This window comes from Chiloscyllium punctatum, chromosome 42 (assembly GCF_047496795.1).
Source record: "Chiloscyllium punctatum isolate Juve2018m chromosome 42, sChiPun1.3, whole genome shotgun sequence".
Lineage (NCBI taxonomy): Eukaryota > Metazoa > Chordata > Chondrichthyes > Orectolobiformes > Hemiscylliidae > Chiloscyllium > Chiloscyllium punctatum.
In genome coordinates, this window is record NC_092780.1 from 31,879,620 (window position 1) to 31,897,273 (window position 17,654).

At 36.8% G+C, this 17,654-nt stretch overlaps 1 protein-coding gene across 5 annotated transcripts in view; it reads right to left on the minus strand.

The window, feature by feature from the left end:
- Nucleotides 1-629: 629 nt before the first annotated feature.
- The window catches only part of LOC140465875 (uncharacterized), a 50,231-nt gene continuing 33,206 nt past the window's right edge, over nt 630-17,654 (minus strand). For 3 of the 5 annotated variants that reach the window (XM_072561761.1, XM_072561759.1, XM_072561762.1), the window contains 6 exons: nt 16,959-17,001; nt 14,661-14,709; nt 14,192-14,326; nt 13,553-13,682; nt 7,855-7,979; nt 630-4,435 (listed from right to left, as the gene is read on the minus strand). In XM_072561761.1, the coding sequence (XP_072417862.1) occupies nt 2,755-4,435; nt 7,855-7,979; nt 13,553-13,682; nt 14,192-14,326; nt 14,661-14,709; nt 16,959-17,001 (2,163 nt within the window). In that variant the 3' untranslated portion in view covers nt 630-2,754. The remainder of the gene's footprint in view (nt 4,436-7,854; nt 7,980-13,552; nt 13,683-14,191; nt 14,327-14,660; nt 14,710-16,958; nt 17,002-17,654) is intronic. The other 2 variants (XM_072561760.1, XM_072561763.1) reach the window with 1 other exon arrangement.

Here is a 17,654-nt window from a genome sequence, read left to right on the forward strand (position 1 = left end):
GTTTTTGTGTTATCTCAAATCATGAATATTCTAAAGCAGCCCTAGTCAGCATCCTTCGATCTTTCATAACTTTGAGATCATCAAAAACTGCAATATCCTAACTCTTATTTCCATTTGTTTATTATCTGCATTGACTTATGATTTGGCAAACCTAGAATTTAAAATGCTGAGTTTTGTCTTCAATTCTTTCCTCACATCTTCCCTTTCTATATCTGTAATCTCCAAGAGCTACAAGACTAAGAAAATTGCGAGATAAATGTGCTCCACTTATTCCGACCTCAGGACTATTGCAGATTTTAATTACTTCAACACTGGTGTTTGACCATCAGGTGCCAAAGCCCCAAGCTCTGGAATTCCCTCCACAAACTCCTTTTAAGTTGGTCTTTAAAGCCTACTGCTCTGACCAAGATTTCAGGACAGATCACCCAAAGCTTATGTAGTTCAGTTTCAAATTTTGCTGCATAACATTCCTGTGAAGCATCTTATGATCTTTAATTGCATTAGAGGAACTACATGCATACCTGTGAGCTGTACTTTTGCAAATAGGTGGTCTTTCAAGGTCTTTCCAGTTTTTCAAATTGATTAATTTTATGGACAAAGCTGTATTTCAACATTTAATTCAATGATTTTGCACAAAATTATTTATTTGCCTGTACATGTCATGATTAAAACTATACATCTGTACAGATTTCAAGAGCTCATGTTTTATAGTACAAAGGATTTACTGGAGACAAATTAAAAACAATGAACAAAAACCATGCTATCAAAAGAATGACATTATGTACAGAACCTGTTCATTAAATTACTTTAAAATTGAGTTTTCATAGTTAGAAAACGATGAAAATGCCACAAGTAATGCTATTATCAATTAGATTAATTTTTAAGATATATTGACAAATGAACACTTGTAAACATCTGAATGATTAGGATAATGCAGGAAACTTTTTTCCAATTGGCATATCTAGTAACTCTAGTCAATCTAATCCAGCCTATCTTTGCATCTATCTTTACATCACACTTTGTCTGGATAATGAAGGAATTTAACTGCAATCTGTTCACCTTGTTCAAAATGCCAACATCAGAAAAGTAGCAAGTGCTACTTTAAAGAAAAAATATTTAATTAGCAGAACTCTGGTGACAGAACTATAACAAAATATCCTGCTGCTCCTTTAACACTTTAAAAGATCAAAGGCAACTACTTTGGCTTAAAAATTAATTACGAAACACAATAAAACTTGTACCTTTTAACATAAGCATTTTAGATTAAACTAGATTTTTATTTAAATGTGGGGCTGTTAAGGGCTCACAACATCAGAGATATAAATTCTACAATAGGTAACCATTTTATTTGGGTAAAGGAAGAGTATAAATGCTTTTAATAACATACATTTTACAAATCTGTCTTCATAAACCTATTTTACTTTTCCTAACTCCTCACCATATTGGTGCCCTTTATTAAATGGAAACAGTATTTTTAAATTTTTAACTTCCATTCTTTGAAGCAGATATGCTGATTAGGTGGTGTCTGAGCCAAGGGAACCAATAGCAAGACAAAGAATTCAACACAAATTGGTTCAAATGGATATGCACATTCATATCACAAGTCAGTGAAACGGAGACGCTCAATATCAGGTTTAAGGATATAATACATTAACTGCCAGTAACACCAAGCAAACACGGATTTTTTTTTCATACCTTTGTTGGCCTAAGTGAAGGGCTTGTGCCTTTATCCATTCCTACAGATGGTTTGTATCTAATGTTTTCTAGCATATATTTGCATTGTAGCCTTTGTTGCGTACGGACAACAGCAAATGCAAATTACATATCCTATCTTGTACAGACTGCTAACAAGCTCTACATCAATACAGAAAGTCAATAAATGCAGCAGAATGGTCATAGTTGATGGTTTTGAGTAAATGTTAGTGATTTTATGCAATATTTGCAGGACCATCTCAACAAGATTCATATTGCTTGAAATGATAAAAAAAATTCAATCATTAAATACAACTAGGTGGACTTATTTGCCATGCGGTACACTTTGTTCAGTTGCCTCAAAAAGCTGCCAACAGTCCCCACACTCTAATTTCTAATTTAACATACTCTTCCTCTGGTAAATGCATACACCTATAAAGATAATGCTGAACACATGAATGTTAAGTACTACCACATTATGTACTCAGGTAAGTAGCCTGTGGAACATGCTCCTAGATCTACACCAATGTCAGTTGAATATTTAGTCAGAACTAAGAGCTAAGATGAAATAAGCTTAATCTTTGCTTTTTGATAGGGAAGGCGAGAAATACTCAGCTTTTCTAATGACTGTGAATACAAAAATATCCTACTGTTAGGTGGAAAAGCACAATGAACTTGCTCTGTCATTGCACTGCCAAATTAGAACATTGATGTTTGTTTCTTATAAGCATTTAGATTTTATTTTGTTCCTGTTGTATAGCAAAATCATAGTAGTTGGGAAGGGAAAGAAAGAATGCATAAAAGGAAAGTAAAAGCACTTCCTTTTGACAAAGTAAGCTCTTATTTTAGATGTATATGTGCCATTTACTCTAATGCATTGTATTTGTTAGTTTGGAATATAAACTCAGTCATAACTAATTTAACCTGGGACTTGGAATGTTAATAATGATTGCAAAGTGATTTATGAACCCATTAGATCTCAGAAGTAAAATCATTTACAATTTATGAAAAGTGTAATGAAAGAGTCAATTGAATCGTTCAAATAACTTTGGCACAGTATTATTAATTAGTATAACTGTCCAGATAGGGCACAAGTGTTAAATAACATGGCGTACATGTTTTTGCTTGACAGCTCACGAGACATTTCTCTTCTTTTTTGGTCCAATCTACTCCAGCTTTGTCCTTGAGTACAGAGTATAACTGTGTCTCATACTTGGCATCTTTCACACTAACACAAGTCTTTCGCAAGAGCTCCAAGTCAACAGATTGGTCTTTAATTTGTCTATTGTCAAGTCTTGAAGGCAACTGAATATCCCATTCAGATTCTGATGAAAAGGTATCTGTGTGAAATGTGCTATTTTTAAAGGAAGATTGATACAAGTTAGTTTGGTTGACAGAATTTTCACATCTACTGTCACCCACTTGAAAATCAGCTTTCGTACATAGGAGAGCATCAGATCCCAAAGATTTCTGGCCATTGAAGTTAAAGGAAGAAAGTAGCTGTATTGCAGTATATCCTGCTACATTTGAGTGTTCAATTTCCTCATTTGTGTTTTGAATTTCAGCTTCAACATCAAGAACAACTTGATTGCCTTGAGAAGTCAAGCTTTCTATATTTTGAAGAGGGAACAGCAAATCATTTTTAGCTTGAATGATCGCTCCGCTTAAAGGAATGGCAATTTGCTCTTCAGAACGCAGAGGTCCCCTGGGTTGATCAAGTCGATCAGATGCAGATGTGGTATTTACTAAGTTGCTTGTCTTTTCTTCTGAATCTAAAATGACGATTTGTGACTTCTCCCAGTTTTCACCTTCACCTTTGGCTCCACTGCTTTGCAAGTTTACAAGTCTTTCTTTACTAGTCAAAGGCCGGTGTAAACTGAAATTGCCAGTTAAATCAAAATGCTCTCCCATGGAGATGTTTTCTTCTGCATGTTCATTGAACATGTTCTTTTCAACACAAGAATGAGCAGAAAAGGTTTTATTCAGATTTGATGAATAAAGCAATTTGGTATGTGGTTGAAAAATGTGCGCATTGAAATTACTGGTAAGGCAATTGGCACTTTTAGGGTAAGAGAAACTATCACATACACCAGTCAAATCATCCAATCTGCATTTTGGACTTCTCTCAATTTGCGATTTGGTGTTGTCAGAGCGTTTGCGTTTTTTAAAACTGTAGTTGGTATTTGTTGTAATGATATCACAAGCAGCCTTCCAGGAGTTAGGAATTGCCCCTACACAATACGAAGCTCCAGCTGATGTACATTTCACATGCTCTTCTTCATCTGAAATTTCACCTTTGTCAGCACTACATTTTTTTTGCACAATACTAACTTCACCTATTTGTTCATTAACAATGTAGCAAGTTGTTCTCTCTGCTGATATTCCTGCGTTGAAGTCTAGTAAAATACAACCTGGGGGTTTTACCTCCAACTGTTTAGGGCATGCAGTTATTTGACCCAGGGAGCTCAAAGATGCCAGTTCATGTTCCTGCTGAAGGGGGCAGGATCTGTGTCCATTACGTTCCAGGCTTTCTGCAGTTGGCTTATCTGTTGTTTTGTCAGATTTCACATGGTGCTCATCAGTTCTTTCCAGATTTTCTACAGGAAGGTTTATCTGTTGGCTTGCAGCCATCGGCTCAAGTGGACATCGGTCTTCTCCAAGGACAAAGTCATTAACAGCCTGTATCGATTTTGCACACATTTTGGACAGTAAAATTCCAGAGCTTGAAGCAGGTTTCAATGATCTGAAATAAAAACATAAACCTACATGAACATACAGGTGTAAAATTCAATATACCTGAAATCTTGCCATTGTCCTGTATAATTTTTAAGTGAAGTTGATGCTAAGAGTTGCAACTCCTGCATTTTGGAATTTTAATTATTCAATTTGTTCACCATTAATCAATTTCAACAAATGCCAGTGTTCATAGGGGAAAAAAAAATCCTCATTTAGACACAAAACAGATTTTCTTCTAATCTTTTGGAGTTTGCCTTTATTTAAAAATGGGGAAACAAAACACCTTGAGTATTTATTTTTAGAATTATAGACTGGCCCAGGCAAAGGGATACAAAAATGGTTATGACACAGAAACAGACCATTTAGCCCAAACAGTCAGCATTGACCCACACATGTAAGTAGTTCTTATCATATTTATCCAACCTTTCTTTATATTTATTCAATCCCATTTTCATAAAAGTGACACTTCTGGTACATGCTAATGAATGCAAAAGGTAAAGGAGCCAAAGGCACAGATCCCTTGGTTGATAAAGGAAAGTGAGAATCTGATGAAACAAAAAATGATGTAGATCGGGTGAATTGTATGTTTGGAAATCAGGCTAAATATGATAAGTTGTAGGCGGGGGGGAAAATGGATGTCAAAGAGAGAATGTGAGAATAGAATGTCAGTGAACACAGAAGGAAACCCAGAACACTAACTGGCGTAGAAACATTAAGAATGTAGAAAGAGGTGGGGTGGGGGTCTATTAAAGACAGATCATAAGAAATGGGAGCAATAAGCCAATGAATCCACCAAGCTTGCTCCACATTCAGTAAGATCACAGCTGATCTGACCACGGTCATCACAGCTCTCTTATTTGTCAGAGAGCCCTTAACATCCTTGTCAATCAAATATCTGTCGAACTCATTCAGTGATTCTGCTTCCAGTGTTCTGATTGGAAAGCCAATGATCTAAGAAAAGAAATTCCTTTGCATCTCTGTCTTAAACTGGAGTCACTTTATTGTCAAATTGTATCCCCTTGTTCGAAGTTTGCCAACAAAACATGCTTTCAGCACCTATGCTGGTAAGCTACCCTGGAAGCTTCTATTTTTCATTAAGATCACCCTGATTCTCTTCAAATTAAAAAAAATAAAATTAGTGTAAGAAGTTCAACCTTCCTTCGGAGGACAACCCCTTCATCCTGGTAAGTTGCCTACTGAGTTCCCTCTGAACTACTTCAAATGCAAATACCTGTCTCTAATATCTGTAAGGAGGCAACGATTAAAAAGCTAATATCAGTAATGGTAAACATAAAACTACTGCATTGTCATTGCTACAAATCAGAGGTTTTATAAGATTATGTTTTGGGACTGGATGGAAAGAAGAAATAACAAAAAGTGACCAGTTCCAAATTCTGCTGACAGCAAGTCTCAGTGGTTTGGATGTTAAAGATTAGCGAGAGCCTAGGTTGTTGGGGGAAAAAAAACACAAGGTTTTCTTCCCAGTAAATAATGACAAAAACATCCAAAGTTTAAGGTATGAGGTATGTCAGGTTTTGGAAATGGTTCTACTTCTATATAAAGTTGGGAGCTTGAAGACTGACTAATTATAATTTCTACCTGGATGCAAGGTCTATTTGATTCACAGTAGCACGGGGATAGGGTGCGAGAGGGGATAGTTGAGAGTGTGGTGCTGGAAAGGCACAGCAGGTCAGGCAGCATCTGAGGAGCAGGAGAGTCCATTGGAAGCCCTATTTGTTTATAGGGTGCTTTCCTAAAAATATCACTAAACCCTATACTTTATTGAAGATTCTGTCAGAATGAGACAGAGTGTGTCAAAAAAAGGGGCAGCAAGTAATAACAGACAGCTTGTGCTTGGATTGGAGAGATCAAACTAGTGAGGATTTAATCAATACTGGAAGACTCACCAAATGTTTTGGGAGCCTTCATCAAAAAGCCAGTTCAGGGATTAGACGTTACTTTCTATTAATTCATATGTTATGCATATTGCTGTTTCGACCACCACTTATCAACATCCCTAAGTGCCCTTTAGAAGGTGACAAATCAGCAATCAGTTGATCTATAGGGGTAATTCACAGTGGTAGGTACACAGGCAGTGTTGTTATGAAAGGAGTCCAAGATTTTGACCCTGGGATGTTGAAGGAACAACACTGTGGTTCCAAGCCATATAGTGCAAGCTTGGAGAGGAGCTTGCAAGTTGTGGTCTTCGCATGTATCGGTTGCCCTTCTAGGTAGCAGACATTGTGGTTTAGCAACTAGTATTTGGTACACATTGCTGCCATTCTACGTCATTGATGGATGAAGGAAACATTGAAGGTATTGGGTGGGGTGCTAGTCAAGCAGACTGCTTCATCCTAGATGCTATTGAGCATCTTGCATGAAGTTGAAGTTGCACTCATTTGGGCAAGTGGAGAGTATTCCATCACACTCTTTACTTGTGATTTATCGGCAAGCTTTTGGGAACGTGGAGGTGAGTTTCTCACTGCAGAACTCCTAGCCATTGGTTTGCTCTTGTGACTGTAGCTTTATGTAACAAATTTAGTTTTTTTTGTCACTCGTAACTTCCCAGATTTTGAATTTGGAGAATTAAGCAATGGTTATGACACAAAGTCAAGGCAGATGGTTAGATTCTCTCTTGTTGAAGATGGTGATTGTCTGGCATTTGTGTAGCATGAACATTATTTGCTACTCAGCTCAAGCCTGGATGTTGTCACGGTCATGATGCCTATAGACATGAACTTGCTTGGTATGAGTGGACTTGAATATGGTACGAACATCATCAGATCACCTTCAAAACATTTTCAAAACTTTAAATTTAGTTTTTGTCTTTCAAAGAGATCATGCCATTGTAAAAATCCATTTGGTTCATTAACGCACCCTCATCCTCACCTAATCTGGCAAATATGTAACTCATTAACTGTTATGGGTAATGGCCTAGCAAACACTCAATTCTAATCAAAGAAAGGAGATTGCCATCATCTTCTCAAGGGCAACACATGCTGGTCTTGCCAGCAGGATTTTTCTTTACTCCTCAACATCTCCTTTTGTCCTTTAAGAGAGTCTCCCTATGAAACTAATGTTTGCTGTTTTGGACTCATTTCAAACAATAATCTAACCTCTTCCCAATAAGGCCCAGAAGACTTGGCCAGAACTATGTTATTTGAGGATCTTTAGTCATCATTGAAAAATACAATCATATTTTGAAGATGAAATGCAATATATTTTGTGGTGGCAATTATTCCCCTATATTTTAAAGTCAAAAACTAGAAGTTCTGTTTTATAATTTGACAGTGACTCAATACATTCGAGTGATGCAAGGGAATTTATAAAACAACAAAATTTTCTGTTTAACAGCATCCTATAAAATATTCTTAATAAACACTGCACAAAATGTTCTAGAGTCAAATATATATAAAAGAGTCTTACTGATGGGTGTATCCATCACTTTGGTACTCTACAAATTCATTTTCTAATTGAGACATAATATCGTCAAGGGCTGCAAACTGAGAGGGGTCACTGGCAAAGTCTTGGTGCTGCTTGGAGAGAAGATGCTGCAAAAGAAAAGTTCATCAAATGTTTAACCTTTCCTACTTTGTTTTTTGTTTAAAAGATGTTGTAACCACAAACTCAATTAGTGATAACCAATTAGTTCAGTACTAGAAAGTATAACCCAAATAATACCTTGACTTTTATGTCTAGCATAGTAATACATTAAAAACTTTGGCTTAGATGTTGCAATGAAGTGATGCCAATCCTCACTGACCAAGAAACAACCAGCCAATAAGTTCCCTCTGGTGTTGATTTCCCCTTTCCTGATATCAGTGAGGATCTAGCACCACATTACAGGATCGCTACAGTTCCAGTAACTGATATAACCAAGAAGGGCAAGTAGCCAATTCCATTGAAGTATACTCTCAGGCAGATGAGAAAGTTTAAACTGTCAATTTTCTTCTCTTTTAATTTTTTTGAAATAATACACGTCACTTTATTTGAAGTTCAAAGTGAAAATATTTAAAACATGAAATAATTTGGTGAAATTTAACATTTCATAAGTATAAAACTATTTGCTCAGGATCAGTGTTGTTTTTATCTAAATCATTTTGGACGTAGGTTTGCTCGCTGAGCTGGAAGGTTCGTTTTCAGATGTTTGGTCACCATACCAGGTAACATCTTTAGTGAACCTCCGAATTAAGCACTGGTAGCGTAGCCTGCTTTCTGTTTAGATGTTTGGGTTTCATTGGGAATCAAGGGTTATAGGGAAAGGGAAGGAAAGTGGAGTTGAGGGTCATCGAATCTGCTGTGATCTTACTAAATGGTGAAACAGCCTACTTCTGCTCATATGTTTATGGTCTTAAAGTGGTGCCTCGAAGTCAGTGGAGCAATGAGGATGAAAGCGATCATGCCAGAAATGTTTAGTTTAAAATGGCAACAGGAAGTTATTGACAAAGCAAGGCACTTTTGAAAGAAGATAAAACAAATAAAATGCGATGTCAGAGGAAAATGGGCAAGTTTGTTGGTAAAATTTCTTTTATTTTCCCTCTCTAAACTAGGAAATCAAGAATTTAAGTCGGATATAATAGTAAGTAAATTAATAAAAAGCAGGTTTAGAGGCAATAAATAAAATTGGTAATTTAAACAGGTGCAAACTAGATTTTAAAAGAGGGAATGAAAATTACTTACATGATGGGATGGGTGAGTGATATTGTTTGCAATTCTACATCATGAGAGACATAGCTTTGGACAGTGCTGGGAGTGTGACACTTTGAAGTTTGCAGTTCAGCTAAAGGCACTAATGCTAATAATAATGTACATGAGAGAACAGCAAGGGTAGTAATGCAGTTGTTATTGTTTGCATAATTATCTGTATCTGTCAGAGTCCACAAGTTGCCAAAGAATATAATGCATAGGAATGTGTAGGAATTATACATAGGATTAATAATGCACAGGAATATCCTGCAAAGGGAAGAGAAGTGAGCCAGATGTTGTGGTACGTTATTATCAGTGGCATAGAGAAAGCAGGGATTAGGGTCTAAATCATATTTTCATGAACTAGGGAGAAAATCAGGTATTAGTATCTCAAAAAGTAGAAATATCGAAATTATACCCTCTGCAAGTGAGAATGGAAATATTAAGATCAAGAAAATCAATTTGTCACTTCAGGGAGTGATGCAGAAGGGAGGATTGCAGATTCTTGGGACATTAGGATCAGATCAGAGACAGGATACACCTATTAAAATGACATAGTAATTTCCTCGTCATGGAACCAACATGATTGGGATCAATGTGCTTGCAGCAAAGTTCACTTGGGTTGTTCTGGTGAATTTAAATTATATAAGCACTGAGAAACCAACACGGAAGTAGAAAGGAGGAATACAACATTAAGGGGCGAGAGCTTGGATAGTAGGTGAGAAGAAAGCAGTACCATATTAGATATGTGCAGACTAAGAAGGAGTCTGAATGAATACTAAGTCAGACTCACAAAACGCATAATATAGTGGCTTTATGTTGCACATTTTAAGCACAATCAACTATGTAGACACATCATGTACTGTCAAGGGGAGTATGGCTTAAAAAAGAGAAGGGTTTGGGCATTTAATATTCAAGTGTTCAGAGAAGGAAGGGATGAAAGAGGACGTTCTGGAAGAGACAAAGACAGAATCTACTTGGTTACAGTTGAGAAGCAGAAAAGGGGATGATCACACCGTCAGGTACATCTAAAGGGCTTCAAATAATAAAAGATAGAAAAGTAAATCTGCAAAAGCCATACAGTTGAGAGCTTCGAGGATTTAAGTCACCCAAATATTATTTTGGATATTGGGATTAAAGGCTATGGAAGATGATCAATTGTTTGAGCTTGCTTGACTAGTATGTCCTTAGTCCAGTTAGGAAGGAGGCAGTGCTAAAACTGGTGCTGTGGAATGAGGTGGCCAAATGGACCTAGAATGCACAGAGGGTCACTGTATTTTAAAATATAGATTAACGCTAGATTAGTAATTAACATAGAGCAAAACTTCAATATTGGATGAGTAAACTTGAATGGAATGAGGGGAGAGCTAGCCAGGGTGAAATGGAACACTGGAGATTTTTAAGGAAATGGGGTTTTAGAAACAGATTTGGTTCATTCCAATGAGGTGGAAAAGTTAAAGGAATCCGGTAAAATGGGGAGGGAAGAGAATGAATGTGACTAAACAAATAAACAAAAACAAAAAGGGCATGACACATAATCAGTTGAATTCTGCAAGAAAGAATCAGACCAACTACAGTAATTTGAAAGGACCGGGAAATATGACTGGCCAAGAGAGAATTAGGATAGAAAGTCAAATAACATAGAAGGAAACCCATAAATCTTCAATTCACACGTAAATAATAAAAGGTATTAACAGGTGGGGTGGGGTTTATTAGGGCAAGACAGGGTGATATATGCTTTGAGGTGCAGAGTGAGCTGAGAATACTTCAATACTTTGTATTTGTTTATTTAGGAAGCTGATGCTGCCAAAATATTGGTAAAAGTGGCAATGGTAAAGTATTGGATGGGATATGGACAGGGTGATCTGAAGGATGTATTGGAAAGGCTGGTCTGTCCCCTAGTCTAGGTGATTTACATTATAGGTTGCAATAGGAAATGAGATGGAGATGGTGGAATGGTTTGCCATTAATCTTATCTTCCCTATATAATGGGAAGTGTAGCAAATGTGACACCTTAATTAAAAAGAGAATGCAGTGACATTTCAGTAATTACAGCTGGTCACTTTAACATCAGCAGCAGGCAAGATTTTATAAATAAATCAGGGGAAAAAAAAACAAACAGGAACTTGGTCTGAGAGATTGGAGTTAATTAAAGAGAAGCGGCATGGGTTTGTGAAAGGTAGATTGTGCTTCATTGATCCAATTGAACCTTTTGATGAAATGAGAAAGTTGATTAAAGGAAAGCAATGGACAATTCTTTTATGGATTTTATAGAACTATTTGATAAAGTACCACATAAAAGGCAGGTTAACAGATCTGAGCCTCATAAGATTGTCAGCGTCCAATTGGAGTTTTAAAAATTGGTTTAATGAAACCGTGAGCTGCGACAGCTGCTTTTCAGACTGGAGAATGGCAGACTATGCTGTTGCCAAGGGTCAGTGCTTACTGACTAGTGTTTTAGATCACAAGATATTTAAGCTGAATTAGGCCATTCTGCTCACTGAATCTGATCTGCCATTTGATCATGGCTGATATGCTCCTCAACCCTACTCTCTTGCCTTCTCTCTGTAATCTTTGATCCCTTTACTAATCAAGAACCTATCTATCTCTCTTTTAAAGACACTCAATAAATTGGCCTCCACAGCCTTCCATGGCAATGAGTTCCAGAGTCACCACCCTCTTTCTGAAGAAATTGCTCCTCATCTCAGTTCTAAAGAGTGGCCCCTCCGCTCTGAGACTGTGCCCTCGAGTCCGAGTATATAATATATATCTTGATATATTTAATTGACTTGAGTCTTGGAATGTAAAGTAACTTATCTAAACATGTCAAGGACTCCAACCTTAGCAGTATAGTTGATAGGGAGCATAATATACTAATCGATTACAATAAACGAGCAAAGTGGCCAGACAAGTGGCAGATGGAATACAGAGAGGCACTGGTCTAAATTGCAGAGTTCTAAGAAGTGAAAACAGCAGAAGGCCTCAGGACGCATGTATTTCAAAGTTTGCAAAGTCTATTTATTGAAAGAGTAGGTAGCAAAGCAAATTGAATCTTGGGCTTCATAAATAGTGGCATTGAGCACAAAAGTAGGGAGGTTATGCTAAACTTATATAAACAATGGTAGTAGGGCTCCTGTTGCAGTAAAAGTTAAGGTGGGGAATAAAGATGGGAGATGGATCAGGAAGTGAAACACAAAGAATCAAGGGAGTAGGTAATTTGTTTCATAAATAAGCATGATGTGAGATAAAGGAAAGACTGAGTATGTGGTGGGTGGAGACATAGCCACAGAGGTGAATAGGGAAGTTTGATGTAGTGGAACTGTCATTGGACTAGTAATCCAGAATGTCAGGTCAACATTCTGGGAACATGGCTTTAAATCCAACCATGGCAGATGGTGAAACATGATTTTCATAAAATCTAGAATAAAAGAACTGGCTAATGGCGACCATGTAGCTATTGCCAATTATTGGAAAGATCCATCTCATTCACTAGTGGCCATGAGGGAATGAAATGTGTCCTGCTTATCTGGTCTGGCTTCAGACCCATAGCAATGTGTCACCTGGAAAATTGGGGGTTGGCAATAAATGCTGGCCTAGACAGCAATGCCTCCATCCCATGAACAAGTTTTTAAAAGTAGTCATGGGAAGAGCCTACATCTCATGAACTGTGCAGATTTCGATAAAACTTAATGATCTGTTGCATCTAATATCTAAAATGAGGGTAAGACAAGATTATTGGTGATGCAGTTCACTTTTTCCTAACACCAAGGTTATTTTGAACTACTAATTGGATTTGGACATGGAAGGAGATCAAAGTACAACTTGAGGCAGTCATATAATTATGACAACGAATAGCTAAGCTGGTCATTTACCATGCTGACTTGAGGTCATAGACGAGGGAGTTAGAGAGAATCTACGATTAAAATTTATGAAGACAGTTAAAGACAGTTAGACATTAAATTGTGGAAAAGGCATTTTAATCCTATAACAGACATTTTTTGATGTCTCCTTGAAGTTGCATAGGTAAACAGACAAGCAGTAACTGAGAATGTGTCACACATGGAACAAACAAGATTTGTACCAACGCAGATTTCTTTAAAATGTGTAACCACTTAATGCAACAAATGAGAGGCACAAAGGGAAGGAAAATTAATAAATAATGTAGAAAAATGAGATTTGTGCTAATCAGCTTCAAGCTCCTTGTTTGAATTGTGAGCTGGTTATTTAACAGGTCTAATATGAAAGTGAAATTCCAAGGATCTATTTAGAAGACAAATAGTTAACACCCAGCAGAAGCTCAGAAAACTTCAGATTTTACAGAAAGATTATTCTGCAAAAAACAAAATAGCCAATCTCCCGATACTCAACAAAAGGAATAAATTATAAAGACTTTACGTGGTCTTATGTTAAATGCCATTTAAGTAGATCATATGCTTACCTCAACAAGGTTGTAGAATGTCTCATGGCAACATTCACAGAATCGCTGCTGTCGTTTTTTCTCTGTATGCATTGCTGCTGGTTTTGTGAGAGATTCCTCATCTCTCTCACTGTTAGTCATTCTCCAACCCCTGCCCAATGGAAACCATTAAAATGATAATTAATTCAGATTACAAACAAAAATAGTGTCTTCACCCAAATCAAAAAGCACAAGATTAAACCATATTCCAAATGGAATAAAGAAAATAACTATAATGCCAAAATATTTTGGTCATGATGGCTGTCAGACAATGGCTACAAGTTCAATAAATTAGACCTTTCAGTCTTGCTTCGTAACTCAACAAATTGTACATCCTCTCCTGATGATTTTGAGAGAGAAAAATGAGGCAACAGTAACAGATTTTGTGAATGAGGAACTGTAAAGGTTTAATGGTGGTTTACTTCAGTGAAACTTAATTGCTGGATGGTCTAGATAATAATAAATTGGGAAGGTTACAGTACAAACCCAATGGCACTTTAGATTAAATATTTAACTGCCTTGTATTTAATTTAAAAAGTGGAAATACCTAATTTCTGGGAGTTAAAATTCAAATCAAAATACTTACTACAAAGCACAGTAAATCTATATACAAATATTTACCTAAGTTTACTCTTTTCTTGCTCCTGATGTGCATTCTCAGATTTCTTCAGAGGATCAAATGCACTGAATCCTCTATGAGATTTATAGTTGAGTTCTGGATAGCTTATATATTGCTGATAGAGAGGTCTAAAATGCCTGTATACATACAATTTGTCAACAATTAGAAATAGTTCCACAGATACAACATGATATTAGCTCCTTTAATCAAGTTTTTTTTAAAACTTTGGAAGCTTTACAAGTATGCAATAAATTATTTCACATAAATCATAAGCACTTTACAATAACTCACTTCACTTTGTCAATGTTTCATTCTTAAGGCCAAATATTCTGATTAGCTTTAATAAATACCTATTGTTCACTGGACTAATTTTGAAAGTTGTCCAAATGTTCAATATTCAAGATATAGTTATAAACAAGTTTTAAATGACATAATGCAACTCTTGTATGGACATGATGTCAGTTGACTTACCGACTGGAGTCTTCAATTTTAAGAAAAGGCTGCTTTAGTTTTCCCACTGCTCCAAACACAAATAAAATGAAATACAATTAACAGCAGTTCTAGATCAACAGGAGCTGCTGTACACAGGACCAGCATTGACTAACATGACAATGTTATAACATGAAATTACTTCTTCTCAGGATTAACCATTGATTCTAATTGCACTGCGCTGAACACTCATTCAAATCTCAAACTGTTAATGCTGTAATTTTCTACAGGCTCTACTTCAAAATTGGATTGTGGATCAAGCTCAGTCACATTGCAATTCTTATTTCCACAACATGCTATCGTAATTTGGGTGATGCAATCTTTTGAGGACATGATGTAGTACACAATGTGTGTTACTGTGAACTGATTTTTCTTCAAAGCTGTGCAGTCTGACTGTTCTTAATTGCCAGCCTTTGATTAGGAGTAGTGCTCTTGCCAAAATCAGAAGGTTGTAGGAGCCCAATTATACATGAATGTATAATTGAGGTTGACATTTCAGCATGGTACTGAGGGAGTGTTGTACTGTCGAAACTGCAAACTTTCAGATGAGACAATAAACAGTGGCTTCATCTGGCCTTGGGTGGATATAAAAGTTCCTACTGCTCTATTTGAAGAGTAATTCCTCAGCCAACACCTAAAGCAGATGATTGATTAATTATTTTTACAAAATAGTTAGTTTTGCGAAAGTTCAAAATGCTGGCTTTGTTTATGACAGTTCAACTGACTACCAAAGTACCTTTGAACATAATAAGTAAATAATGTTTTACATTTTATGTCCTCCTTTTCTTTAGATGTGATAATTCCATTGTTTAAAAGCAAAAACACTGCACATGCCAAGAACGTGAAAAGAGAAAATCTTGGTAGCACTGAGGTCAAGCACCAGATGTTGAATGAGAAACAGACTTTATGTCTTAGATCATGGACCTCCAATGGTCATTTGGTGTGGAGAGTCATTTAGAGTCATAGAGATGTATGGCACAGAACAGACGCTTTGGTCCAACTTGTCCATGCCGACCAGATATCCCAACCTTATCTAGTCCCTTTTGCCAGCACTTGAACCATATCCTTCTTAACCCTTCCTACTCATACATCATTGATGGCCTAATAGCCAAAGCAGATCTCTTGATTGGCACTATATTCATTACCATCAACATTCACTCTTCACACCACCAACACTCATAGGCAGCAACGTGTACCATCAACAAAATCCATTAAAGTAATTCACCAAAGCATCTTTAAAACACCTTTCAAAACCATAATCTCTCTTAGGTAGAAGGGCAAGATCTGCAGATGCACAGGAATGTAGCATCTGCAGGTTCCCCTCCAAGAACTGTGGGCGGCACGGTGGCACAGTGGTTAGCACTGCTGCCTCACAGCGCCTGAGACCCGGGTTCAATTCCCGCCTCAGGTGACTGACTGTGTGGAGTTTGCACGTTCTCCCCGTGTCGGCGTGGGTTTCCTCTGGGTGCTCCGGTTTCCTCCCACAGTCCAAAGATGTGCAGGTTAGATGAATTGGCCATGCTAAATTGCCCATAGTGTTAGGTAAGGGGTAAATGTAGATGTAGGGGTATGGGTGGGTTACGCTTCGGCGGGGCGGTGTGGACTTGTTGGGCCGAAGGGCCTGTTTCCACACTGTAAGTAATCTAATCTAAAAAAAACTATATGACCCTGACTTCAAACTATTTTGAATTTCCTTCACTGTTACTAAGTCAAGATCCTCAAACTCCCTTCCTAAAAGCACTGATAGTACACCTATACCACATACTCTGCAGCAGCTCAAGACAGCAGTTCAACACCTTCTCAGTGCAGCATATCCCATAAATGAATATATATTATATATATATTTTTAATTTACATGTCCAGAAATGAGATGGGGTTATTTGTTTCCAAAATTTACCGTCACCAATTAAAAGTCAAGGTTTCATTATTTTCACATCTTTAAGAAGTGTAACATTCTGTTGGAGTTTCACTTCTGTTTATACTACCATCTTTTATATGAAAATGCATAATACAATGGTCTATTTTAGTCCGACATGTACAGCAGGAAGTCCCCTATATGCAACTAAGCAACTTAGAGTATCTATTATTTTGAGGGGGGCATGGAAGCAACAACTATGTTATGTTTAACAAAAATGAATTGCCTCTACATGTATAGAGCATTGCCAATAGCCAATATTTACATGTCTATAACCAAACACTGCACAAATATATTGCCAAATTATTTTTGTCCCTGAGCATTAAAAATTACATGCAAAATTCTCAAGTTACATCGTAACTTACCTTTCGTATTCTTGCACATGGGTTTAGGCAAACATCCATTTCCCTGCCAAACACCCACAAATTAATTTATTTGTAGAATGGTACTTATAGAAAGTTTTACTTAAAATAGAGTTTTAATGTCAAGTACGTTTTCCTGCCACCTTAAAAGCTAGCAATGCATTGTAGGTTAATTAAGAGTACACACATCAGTGTGACTCATGATAGAAAATTTACCAAGAAAGAGTTTATAATTTTGCATCTCAGTTTAACCAGTAACTTGTCTTCAGGATTGATATAGTTCTTAGTAACTTTACATTTTTAAATAATTTTTACAAAAAAGGCTAAACATATAGCAATTAAAGCTTTGATATAATACATGTTTGACTGACCAAAGACCACAGATGGCATAAAGTACTTGTTATCATATTCATTCAAGAGGCTCAGATGACAAAAGAAATTATCAACTGACAAGTTTTAATTTTGTTTTGAATATTTATATTGTAGACTTGGATTGTGTAGTGTGTCAAAGGAATGTCTTTTATCATTTACCTTGACTATCACTATCTCGGTACATTTAGCAAACTTGTTTGTGAAGATAGCCCGTCAGCCAGCATGTTTGACAGTGGCACCCTCTACAGGGAATCTGTGGAATCTTTGAGCAGGATAAACAGCAGGGAGATTCTCCAACCAATATTAATAATCCCTTTAGACACTCAG